We start from the raw sequence: 12,622 nt of genomic DNA on the forward strand, positions 1-12,622 counted from the left end.
CACTCCTGCTGTGGTTTTCTCTGTGATGACGTGGGTGAAAGTGAAAAGCCATTCCTTCTGATTTCCTAGGTAACATTAAAACTGTTGGTTGAGAACGTTCACTGTAAGCAATCAATATAAATAAAATCAAAAAATAAAATCCCCCTGATTTTATTTTTTTAATTAAAAAAAAAAAAAAATCAAACTCTTTGCAGTTTTATCCACAGGAAGAACTTAATTCAACCTACTGTTTCAAAAGTAGCCAAAAATAAAAGCCGGGGTTGATGCAAACTTCCTGTTACAAATGACAAGTGATGATATATTTCCAGCGTTTGTCAGGACATTTATGACAGTCGTTTCTGGGGGTGTGGATTGGGGGTGTAAATGACTTGAGGAGAGGTTATGGATCTCTGCTGTGCATTAAAATAAGAGTCTTTAGTCGTCTCTGTTCTCAGGAGAAACACTGCTGACTGCTCAGCCACAGAAAACACAAACCACTGTTAAATACAGGAAGTGCTGATAACCAGCTGCCTCTTCCTTTCTCTGCGTCACTTTTTGCTGGATGAACACTCGCTTCAGTCCCCCAGGCCCCCGACAGGTTTCCTCACTGCTTCGGTTTCGGGGTTCACAGAATGGTGAGTTGATTGGTTTGTTTTGGGGTTTGACACAGGTTCTTAGTGGTTTGTGTTTTGGTCAGTGCTGCTCCGACTCTGATTCTGCTCCAACACACTTTACTTTTACTAAAATTGTTAACATGTTGGCACTTCAACACATTATCTCTCACAATCAGAGACTACTGCTGCACAGGAAACTCTGCCGGGGGTTTTGAAGTGAATCAGCCATCTGAAGGGCAGACCAGTAAGTTTATGTTAACACGCTGAAGCAAATTTAATTCTTTTAAAAAGAATCAAAAACGTAATAAAACTCGCAGGTTTTGGGGTAAAACCAGATTCAAAGCCAACACTGTCCTCAGTCATTGAAAATGATATGTCATGATAGATTTCTATATTAGCACAGAAATGTTAATTATTATTATTTTCCTTCCTTCTTTTTTACGTTGACACATCACATTTGTCTCGGTATATTTTTTGTATATTGTATATTATTTGTTCTAACTCGTTCTTGAAAGGCTGAATCTCCAGGGAATATTAAAAAGATTATATTCTACTATGTCTTTGTGAAAGGCGAATCAGAATCTACCATCAGTGTGTTGGAGGTCAGTGTAGTGCAGGCTGCAGTTAGACCTAACAGGACGGTTTGAGGAGATTTTACTGTCAGGTTTGTGTCCCAGGTTGAGGTCAACAAAAGCAGAAGTTTCCAATCAGGGCTCCTCGACTCTCTGGAACCAGGAGAGGAAAGTTTGCTCTTTAAAAACACATTATTTCACTGGACACACAATACTTTTATTACATTCGTACTCTGTTCACTTGTTTGTTTCACGTCTGTCCTTGTGAAACACTTTTTAAACCTGTTTTCTAATGAGAATATGATCATTATAAAAAGCCCCGGATGAAAAACCTGCAGTGGTTGAAGTCATTTCCAGCTCAGGTGGAAGTTTCCTCTCACTGATGTTCACAGGTTTGAACTCCCCTGTACCAAAGTATTTCTGTAGCAGAACCACCAGGCTCATGTCATAACACTAGCACATGTGCTGTATCACTAAAGCCTGTGTAAACTTTACACAGCTGACCAGTTCAACTATTTCCCACAAGAAATAATAAGATTTGTAATTTATGAGTGGAAAATATTAACAAGTGATTTTGACGGTAGATTTGATCTTAAGAAATACTTACAATACAATATTTTACAGATTTGCAACATTCACATTCAAATTCAGGCTTGCACAAGTGCAGATTTCATCTGTGACGCCACATCTCTTGACTAACATCTGTGATAATGTGTTTTTCCACTGACGGGTCTGAAATGATGAAACTGTCAAAGTTTGTACAACCTTTAATCAGCCTCCAGTTTTTTCTCTAAAACACCTTCATGCATTAAGACTCTTGTCTTCAGATGTGGGCCTTCAAATGCAATCAACAACAATCAGTTTCAGACTGAAGACTTTTGACCTTCAAGAGCCTTAAAGTTGTTTTCTGATCTCGATGAGCAGCAGTGATCAAACTGCCTGCACACATCTCCAAACAGAACAAAGAATGAAAACAAGTTCTGAAAGTCACAAATCTGAACAGATGGAACAGATGAACGTCCTGTCAGATTCTTTTCTTTTCTCTGAGTGGGTAAATCCTGACTCATTGCCGATAGGAATCATTGTTGCATTAAAAAGTTTGCACCAAAGCTGTTTCTGCTCGGAAACTGTGTCTCTCCTCTTCCACAGATGGAAACCTGCAGGGGCATGTCCTCCTCCCTCTGCACATCCAGATACATCAGCTGGTGTGTGGACTCAGTGGCTGAGTCGCCAACACCCGTCATTACTGCTCCGACAGCTACAGGTAAGATCCTCCACACTCTCTGAGTAAGCACCTGTGGAGATATTTAAATCTGCAGCCACACAGGAAACATCAGGCAGACTCGTGAAAACCACGACAAACACACACAGCTCCTGTTTCTTCTGTTTAATTCTCAGGCCATTTGTTACATTATTAGTATAAAGTCCACATCGACTACACTGCATGACATGGCTGCATCATATTCCTTACATGACTTTACCATCATCACGTCTGTTGTTGGTATTGTGAGGTAAATAATGCAGACACCTTTCAGTTCTTCATTTCATTTACTTAAATAGTTCCTCACATAGTTTTTATTTTCAGTAATCAGTAAAGTATATCTTATATTTTTATCTGACACCGGCCTGTATTAGTAATCTTTCCTGCATGTACTGTTCAGACTCATCACTCCTCCATGTTTACCTGTTATCTTACATACAACAGTCATGTCACACTCAGCACTGCTGCTTTTCATTCACTAATCAATCCCTGTAACTTCCATGTTGTCACTTTTCTTGCACTGTGTAACTACTTGGCCCTGATGGTTCACATTAAAAGCCTTCTAGCCCCACAGTCCTGGCAGGCCTTTCATTTGAAAAGTGTTGTTCATCATTTGTTTGCATGCCAACCTTTCTCTCCATGTCTCCTGACGTATTTCTGGTTCAAACATCAGCTCAGCTTTCAAATGGTCTCTCATCCATTTGAAATATGTATTGATAAAGTTAACCTTGTCCTCCTCTGTCTCCCTGTGACCCTCTCCAGGAGAACTTTCTCACCCAAACCATCAGTCGCCTGGCTCAGGATCAGTCCCACTCCTCCTTCTGTCACCACCAGAAAGCAGCAGAGGAGAAACAACACTGTCCCATCAACCTCCACAGCCAGCACCACAGAGGACACATCACAAGACCTCTGCACATTCCCATCCGTCCCGCTGCAGCCCTCGCTCCAGCTCTGCTTTGTACAACATAGACAAAGCCACCAATAGTCACAGTGATGTGAGTGAGGATGATGATAGTGAGGAAGGCAGAAAGGGGAACTCAAGACCCCCTGAGACTGAAAGTAGGAGTGAGGAGGACCGGTCTCTTCTGCATCCAGAGGCTGAGAGGTTCCTCCTCCCCAGGAGCAGCCCGGTCATTTCCAGACGCCACAGGCCCATCTCCTGGCATGGAGGGGAAACAGACACAACGAATCCACCAAGGTAACCATGGGCTCAAACACTTAAAAACACTCGCTATCAGGGGTTTTTACCGTTCAGCTAACATCAGGTCGGTGCACTGCTGCAGGGAGTCTGCACCAAAGCTTCTTTCACTGGGAAACTTGACAGCAGATATATGTTTTTGCACTCTCTGGATTTCACAACAACAAAGTCAAGAAGAAAAGAGTAAAGTGACAGTAAAGTAACCCACAGTAACCACGTGTTGATCTTATACGGAGCTGAGACAGAAAAACAAGGCAGTGCCTGTGAAGACTGGTGCAGTCTGCTGCTGGTGATGCTTTGATATGACCACCGGATGGCGCCACAGTAAGGGATATTTAACTCCTGAATGTAGTGGCTTTAACACGGACACAGCTCGATTGGCTCTTAAAATTGGATCATTGGACAGGTTGTGGCTGCCTGACTTCCTCTCCAACCAGAGTTTACTGGACCTGACTTTGATGGTTGATGGTTAATGTCCTGACAGCTGTGTGGCAGCCTACAGACTCATGAGGAAATGAAACATAAAGTGAAGAGGCTTACATACTTAACACACAGTGAGCAGTTATTAAATCTGCACATTGTTACCGTCAGCCCAGACTATAACAACTTCTTTCACAGTTTTTTGATAAAGCACCAGTTCAGTCTGACAAAAGAAGAATAATCAGACGGAGGAGTGAACACAACAGATTCATCTCTCTCTAGTTCTGACCTGTAATCTCCTCAGCGTAACGTGCACGTTGTTCTTTACTTATATGTTTCCCTTACAGTCGACAGCCAGTGGTAATAAATGAATAAAAACACCAATCAATACAAAAACTATGCAAGTACATAGGTTAATGTCACGGACCGAAACCAGCACAGAGAGCAGTGAGTGGAGGACAAATGGAATAAAAGATGTCAGTGTGTGTGGAGGCTGCTGAGTCAAGATGACCTGAGTTTACTTCACAGACCATTTACATTTACAGTGACTAAGTTTCTCCCAGCAAGTGTTTTACTTTGACATGGGGATTACCAAACCAACAGATCACAGTAAATGTTTGCACTTAGTGACATTATTTACAGCACACCTACTTCAACTTTCTCTGACAGAGATCACACTTCCCTCTTACACGTTTTTTTTCTGTATACAGTACGTCAGTGCTTTCAGTGTTTCAACATTTCACACGTAAACATTTAACATTTGCAGTCTTTGTTTCAGTCTTAAAATCAAGCGAGCACACTTAGATTCTCAGAAAATGTTGTCTAAGATGTCATCTCGTTTTCTTACTTGTTTATTTTAATGTCTCATTAACCTGAACTTGTCTTTCTCTTAAGTCTGTGAGAAATGATTTTTTGGCCACATTAGGGCACTTTCACATTACACACTGTTTTCACATTGTCATTTGATAAACAGCATTTCCTCTCTACAGCTTGGACTCATCTCCTGCTGCTGGTTCACTGTCTCTGCATCAGCATGGACGCCCGACAGGAGGCAGTATGGAGGACCTGGGATCCAAACCCAGTTCCGGTCACCGCTCGTCCCCTCGCCAGGAGGAGAAGAAGCAGCGCTGCATCTCAGTCTCATCAAATCTGAACAATTTTCTTATCTCTCTGTTCCACCTGCCCTTCAGTGGACAGCAGGGTGACGAGCACAGAGGGCAGCGGCGAACCAGCTGTGATGCCCCTCGCACACCAGGTACAACAGGATTAAATATTACAGGTGTATCTGTAAAAGTAGATCAGCAGCATCAGAACCCTGTCACCAGGTCATTTGATTCACTGTTGATGTTGCTGTTGCTGAGAGCTGTATTCTTTATGTGTGTATGTGCATGTGTGTGTGTATTGTCAGGCCTCTCTACCTCAGCCAAACACAGTAAACAGAGGAGTTGCAGCGGTATCCCAGAATCCTCTGCAGACATCTTCAAGACCAGCTGTGAGCTGGAAAAGGTGTGTTACCAAGTTTTAGTGCAGTTACAGTTTTTACCTATACCTGTAGTTTTTTGTATGTTATTGATGTAAAAAGTGAAAAAATGCACCTGGTAACTATAAAAATATAAAAACAGCTGTCTCACTTTTTAACACAACAAATAAATATTTGGAAACAGTAAAGATCAGACGTGGATCAGAGGATGGAGGCAGTTTTACCTCTTGGTCTCTGCTGATGATAATAATGAGGACAAGCGGTCTGTATGAATGACTGTGTGTGCAGGAAAACGCTCATTTCATCGTGGTGGACATGGTGCTGGAGGTGCTGGAGGGTGTAAAGTGGACTCTGAGCTGCGACCCACGGACCTCAACCCAACACACAGACTACAATATGTGCACACACAGACACACAAACTCTGCAGAGGACTGTCTCACACGTGAACACAAACAGAGATGTGAAACACACAGACTCACACAGAGCTGCAGCAGCAGACAGAGCAGACATTCAGAGAAGATGTCACACAGAAACACACACTCTTCTAATGTGCACACAAACCGACACACTGAGGATAAAGAGGAGGAGGAGGACACAGGCAACGATGAGGCTGAGCATCAACCTAAGACCTTGTCTGTCCTCTCCACCGACAGTGGATTTGAAGGTAAAATGATTTGTGTGAATAAAGTAGTGGTAGAGGCCCACCCAGTATTTTATGCACAAAGTGACTGTGTGTTTTAATTTCAGACTGTGGAGTAGACACTACACTGACACCAAAAGATTCTCTCAGAAAGTAAGAAAAACAAACTGAAACGCCCACCCAGCCTGCCATCTCTGAAACCTGCACGTTTGTTCTGATTCTGTGATTTCTGAGTCATTGTGCCGTGTCCTTCAACGCAGCGCAGAGTGGCTGGCCCAGCAGCTGGTGCTGGAGTTCAGGAGGAGCTGGCTTCCTTCCCGTGAGCCTCGGCGTGGACGGCAGAGCCTCCGTAGCTCACTTCAGGAGGTGAGAACACAGCAGCTGTTGATAACTGTTTGAATCTGCGGCGTGGGAGACGACACAGGGACAAATATTTACAAAATGGCTGATGGCTGATAGTGATTTTACTGGTCACGGGTGGTGGAGACTCCTCCAATGATGTCTCTCTGATGGAGGCCATGGATACTGTACGTCAGTAGCTTGTATCACCTCAGGTGGTATGATGTCTGGACCATAGTGCTGCCGCTGACCACTGGGGCAGAACTGGCATCTTCATCTTTCTTCAAGAAACATGATGTAACTATTTAACCTGAAAATCTCAGCTTCAGGATCACTGTGATGGTTCAGTGTGAGAGGGAGAGTGTCTCTGTCGTTCCCTCTCTGCTCCCTGAACACCTGCTGTTGCTCTGTGTACCTGAGCAGGTTCCATCTCCCTCTGACTGAGTGAGAGTCAGCAGCTCAAACTGCTGGAATCAGACCCAGAGAGTTCAGACTGATGCTGAACTGTAGATCAGTTAAAGAGACTTAGAGTCATTAAAACCAGAGTTCATCTCTGAGATCCAGGAAACTGACGCAGAGACCAAGAGTCAGAGACAGAGTTTGGAGTTTGTTACAGCCACAACACTTCCTGCTCCAGAAGGAGAAGGGCATCATGGGTAATTGATTCAGTTCAGTGAGTGGGACTACACTGTCAGAGTGTGATAGATAGAGTGTATTCCAAACATTCATGGTCCCCAGAGACTGAATCTCACCGACTTTCTCTCTGACTTTTCATCTGGAGCCACCAACAGGTCAAACTCTGCCTTCTGGCTTCCCCTCGCCTGCTGTACCTGACCATGAGACACAGCCTTGAACTGTACAGGTCCATAACCTCTCCCCTCTTGTCTCTGTGGTCATAAGCTGCCAGGTACTGGGAGAGTGGCGGTGAGTGGCGACAGCCTGACAGAGGAGATCAGACTGAGGACCAGGATGAGAGGATCCCTGAACTGGGCTCCTCCTCGCTTCCAGATCATCTTCACAGTTCAGCCAACGCTCAGGTCTCCATCACATCCCACCACACTCAAACACTAATAAAGATTGAAAGCAGCAGAGGGTTCATGTGTGTGTTTCTGTTTCCTCCTCCAGACGCAGTGAAGTCGTGGGCTTACAGCACTTCCTGTGTGCAGGCTGTGGGACTGAGGTGGAGCCCAGTGAGTACTGGTTTGTGAAGATAACACTGACAATCAAACGTTTTTCACTTGTATGGGATTAGTGATTAGTTGTTAGTTAGTTTTAATCCCCAGTTTAATCCACTGTCGTGTCCACAGAAGGCCGAGCCAGGCAGCTAGAATACAATACGACAACCAATTTAAACATCACATTGTCTCACAGAGTTTGTGAAATTAAAAGGCCGTGGACACGAAGCGGCCTCAGACTGTCCTTCATGTATTCACTCAGTAACATCAGAGCTGATTAAAAACTCTCTGTCTGTCACCAGGGTACATCAAGAAACTGCGCTATTGTGAATACCTGGGCAGGTGCATACAATCATTTGCTGATAAACTACATATTAAGCTCCATATTAAAATAAATAGACCTGCTTTGTTGGTTAACTGTGATGGGTCTTGCAGGTATTTCTGTGACTGCTGCCACAGCGGCTCTGAGGCTGTGATCCCTGGTCGAGTTCTGTCCTGCTGGGACTTTGGCAGGTAACAAAAACTCAAACTTCAACTCCCTCTAGGATTAATGCAACTGCTAATAGGTCTATTACCAATACTATTATTAACAATATCTGTCACCGATGGTAAACATTAATACAGCTGCTACTGAGACCGGTCAGCGTATTGTCATGACAACTCAATCAACAGTAAAAATCCTCTGGTTCCTGCTTCTGACGTGAATGTTTTGTGGTTTCCTTTGTTCTCTACAACTATAAAACCAACACATCGATTTTAGACTGTTGGTTATGATTTGAAGATGTCACCTTGAGCTCAGGGAAACTAAAACGATCAAACATTTATCGATCAAACATTTGATCGATCGGGGGGGGGGTCAGGTTGAAAAAAACAACCTGACCCCCCCCATCCCGAAAAAAAACAAAAACAAAACAAAACAACAACAACAACAAAAAGTCAAAACCAACAAAAACAACAGCGGCTTGCTGCATTATTATTTATTCAATAAATTCCCAAACAGCTGGACAGGAGCATAAAGACATGTCACAGTAATATTTACATTGCAGGTATCCTGTGAGTGATTTCTCCAAACAGCTGCTGGACTCAGTTTGGCATCAGCCTCTGTTTGACCTGACCTGTGTTGGTAAGACGCTGTGCAGCAGAGTGAAAGAGCTGGACAAGTTCAGGGTGAGTCTGAGGTTACATTCTTCTTCTCATTGTCATTATCTTGGTCATCAACAGGATGAACAGAAGAGAGGTGATGTGTCGTGTACACGGTGTGATGGGACATCAAACTACTGCCTTATATTTGTTCATGAACTTTGTTTCAATCAAGCTTTTATTACTTATTTTTTAATTCAACCTCGTCCTTCATTTTCAAAACATGATAAAACTGCGTGTGATTATTTTCATCACTGATTAATCTGGGATCAACACAGACAACACATCAGCTGAGATTAGTTTTAAATGTATTTCACTGTTTTTTATTTTTGTTCTCTGTCCTTCAGGAGCTGCAGGAGCAGCTGCTGGTCATCAAGAAGCTGCTGAGAGCCTGCAGATTATCTGAGAGGTAGACAGAATGTTTACTTTACTCTGACTCCTTCATGAACACACACTATCATTATTATAATACTGAGACTATTTGTTTAAAATTGATAGAGTGGCTCAACTTTCATTAATCCAGCCACTGTGTGCAGGGTATTTGGCGCCATCCAGTGGCAGTATTAGAGAAGACACAGCAACTGACACAGTAGCTCTGAGCCAAATTTCTGCATACAGTGACTTTTAAGGATATAAACATTTATTAAAGCATGAATGATGAAAATGTGAGGTTTAAATATAAAGGTGGATCCACATCTTTTCCATGAGCTCCAGAGAAATGTAAGAATCTCCACATAAAGTTCTGTAGGTGGCGATCTGCAGCTGCATTCACAAAAACGTTTAAATAGCTCAGAAATCTCAGCTGCATGATGTAAATATTTCAGTCACAGATCAAGTAAATGTATTTGCCACATGCACAGATACAAGCACATGCACGGTTCTTGGGCACAAAGACAGAAGTTAAGACAGAGGTTGGAAATACTTTAACTGTGAGCAGCCAGAGGAAAATAACACCAGAGAACAGGGAACAGCAGAGTTTGAACTCTGAGCTGAACCTGTGTCCCTTCCTACAGTAAACCTTCTCCATGTCCTGACTCTCCCCTTAACGCCTCCAGCTAGAGCTTTGTTATTCATGAACTGCTTTGTCTATAAGATATAAACAAAGTGTGGAAAATGTCCACAACAGTTTGCTACAGTCCAAGGTGATGTCCTCAAACATCTTGTGTTGTTGAGCCAACCCAAAGATACTCAGTTTATAAAGATGAATATGTTGCAGTTTTGGCCTGAAGCAATTATCTGATTAGCAAAACGGTTGGTGATAACCAATCAATTCTAATAACTAATCAACAGTACAAATGCATCCTTTTACATCAACCTGTGAGCACCTGTTCGCTCTAACAGGTAGAGCCAGGAGTGATTCTTTCCCCACGACCTTTAAATGTTCCCAGTATTTACAGTTTCCTAGTTTTTATTCACCATATGTCAGTATCCAGTTTATCCTTTAAGAGCTAGCTGCTTCCTCTTGTCTTCTAATTCTTTAAGAAGTGTAATTACTGGAGCTGTGTAAGGTTGTTTCCTGTGACATGTTTTTCAGTGTCCTACTGTGTTTTGTGTGTGTTGAACCGTTGTGGCAGGGAGGTTTGGAGAGGATTCAGTTAAAGCTGTTTTAATGTGACTGTGTCCTGTGTTTGTGTCTCAGGGTGATGAGTGAGTTTGAGCAACTTCCTGCTCACCTGATCTCTGAGCAGCCACATGTCTTCTCCATGGACGACCTGCTGAGGGTGAAGAAGGGTCAGCTTGTGGCGCAGGCCAAGGCGCTGCAGCACTCTGCCATCAGTCACATTGAAAACTGTGAGGTCAGTCTGCAGGATGGCTTGTTATTACTTTAATCTGGAGAACACACAGTTTATCTCTAATCCACAATATTATTGATGTTTCTTCATCTTCATGGTTTGAAATAGTGAACTTTTACTTGGACAGAGTCAAAGCTGCACAGGAATGGCTTAAAAGCAACAAAGCTCATTTAATGGAGCGACAGAGGAACTTGAAAAACTGTTGACTCATGATCACTATGCAGCAAAAATGACAACATCCAGAAATGCAAAACTTTTCAAGACATGTCCACACAACAGGCTGACCTGGAAGGAGTGAATACGTCTAATTCTAAGATTCTTGTTTGCAGGTCTGTAATTGATTTAATCACCGTGTAGAGATCTGTTTTCACGCTGACACTAAAGGTCATGTTTCTGACTCACAGGGAGTTCTACACAAACATCCACATTTCTGCCAAAGTTATGAGCTATGTCCCATGAGATTTCTGCATTTCTGTTTTTGTCTTTGCTTTTCTCACTGATTTGAAGTGGGCTGGACTCAGTTAGAAAAAGGTGGTGTCATGTATTTTCCATGAACAAATCAGGATTTAGCCACGCCTGAATGAAAACCTGACGTCACAGTTGGTGGGTTGTTACCAGCGCTGTCAATCAAATCTAATCAGACCACGCCTACATGGCCCCAAAGTAACAGATGAGCTGAGTTTTTGACTGTTAAACTCTTTATTAATAATGATTCAGGACGTCCAAACTTCAACTTTATGTTATTTAATGTTAGAGAAACCACATTTCCTCATTTTCTGTTGATCAGAGTCAAAAAGTCACATTAAATCTACCTGTGTTCATAACAATAAAACATGAAAACTTCCAAGAGGGGGTGAAAACTTTACCAGCCAGGAAGTTACACTACCACTGTACAGAACTTTTTTATTAGCTTATGGTTATTCTTTAATTTGGTCAGATTTTTAGATAGAAACAAGAGACTTTATCACTGTGGAATGACACCTCTCCATCTGCCTTTCACACAGCTTTGTCTGGCCCGAGGTTTTATCTGCGAGTTCTGCAGAGAAAACGACATCATCTTTCCCTTTCAGAGAGACATATGTCGGCGGTGTCCGGGTGAGCTCAGACAAATGCTGATGACATGCAGGATGTAGGACTGGTACTGTAAAATGGGGGCAAGTAGGCAACAATGACATGAGATGAGAGTTGAGAGCAGGCTTAAACCCAATTCAGATGGGATGAATATTACAGTGGGAGGTGGGTAATAAAAGAGTCTTATAACATAGGCACAAAATAAACAGCAGCAGAAATTTCAGCTTAAAAGAGTTTCAAATTGTTTCATTCGTGTCTGTCTTCATAAAACACACAAATGCCATTCTGTGCTGACACTGCCTCTCTCTATACAGTGTGCAAGGCCTGCTTTCACAAGCACTGCTTTGTGGAAAAGAAGTGTCCAAAAATGTGCACGGATCCAGTCACGGAAAAAACACTCAGATGGATGTGTGACGTGCAACGACTGAACAGCTGCAGCTCAGTGTCTCGACGTTTAATGTATCCCAGTCAGTGGACTCATTTTGAATTTTCATGAAACAAAAATGAAAGCCCTTTAAAAAATGTTACATTTAATGTTAATTCACATGCAGATAGTCATATGAGCAGATGTAGATGTTTACAGGTCTTTTATTACAGAGCTATGAATAATAAATTTCACTTTAATTGTAATAAACTGCAAGCCCAAGCCCAAGGAGTACCTGGAACTTTTGATTTCTGAAATGTCGTTCCTGTGGTGGAAAGAGCCTTGAGGTGATTTCTGACCATGACAAAACACGGACAGCAACACATACTGTATGTTACTGATAACTGGGTGAAATGAGTGCTTTTCACATTCATTCACTAATTAGACACAATGAAAACCTGAATTCACTTTATTTAATGTGCATGACTCAGTATATATCAGTACCAGACTCCACTGACAAAAACAGGGATTTAACTGAGCAGAACTCAGGAGCTGCTGGAACACACTGCCTCCATC

At 42.5% G+C, this 12,622-nt stretch overlaps 1 protein-coding gene across 1 annotated transcript; it reads left to right on the forward strand.

The window, feature by feature from the left end:
* Positions 1-316: 316 nt before the first annotated feature.
* Positions 317-12,359, forward strand: LOC108879790 (protein associated with UVRAG as autophagy enhancer-like). Its single transcript, XM_051069260.1, is given in 19 exon segments — positions 317-614; positions 770-837; positions 2,318-2,429; positions 3,189-3,624; positions 5,034-5,299; positions 5,453-5,550; positions 5,813-6,188; positions 6,272-6,317; positions 6,425-6,530; positions 7,404-7,540; positions 7,629-7,693; positions 7,981-8,020; positions 8,114-8,191; positions 8,725-8,845; positions 9,166-9,227; positions 10,458-10,614; positions 11,616-11,706; positions 11,997-12,046; positions 12,048-12,359. Coding segments are annotated over 17 exon segments (2,289 nt in total). The 5' UTR covers positions 317-614; positions 770-837; positions 2,318-2,332; the 3' UTR covers positions 12,111-12,359.
* Positions 12,360-12,622: the final 263 nt, after the last annotated feature.

Source organism: Lates calcarifer, unplaced genomic scaffold (assembly GCF_001640805.2).
Source record: "Lates calcarifer isolate ASB-BC8 unplaced genomic scaffold, TLL_Latcal_v3 _unitig_748_quiver_1388, whole genome shotgun sequence".
Lineage (NCBI taxonomy): Eukaryota > Metazoa > Chordata > Actinopteri > Centropomidae > Lates > Lates calcarifer.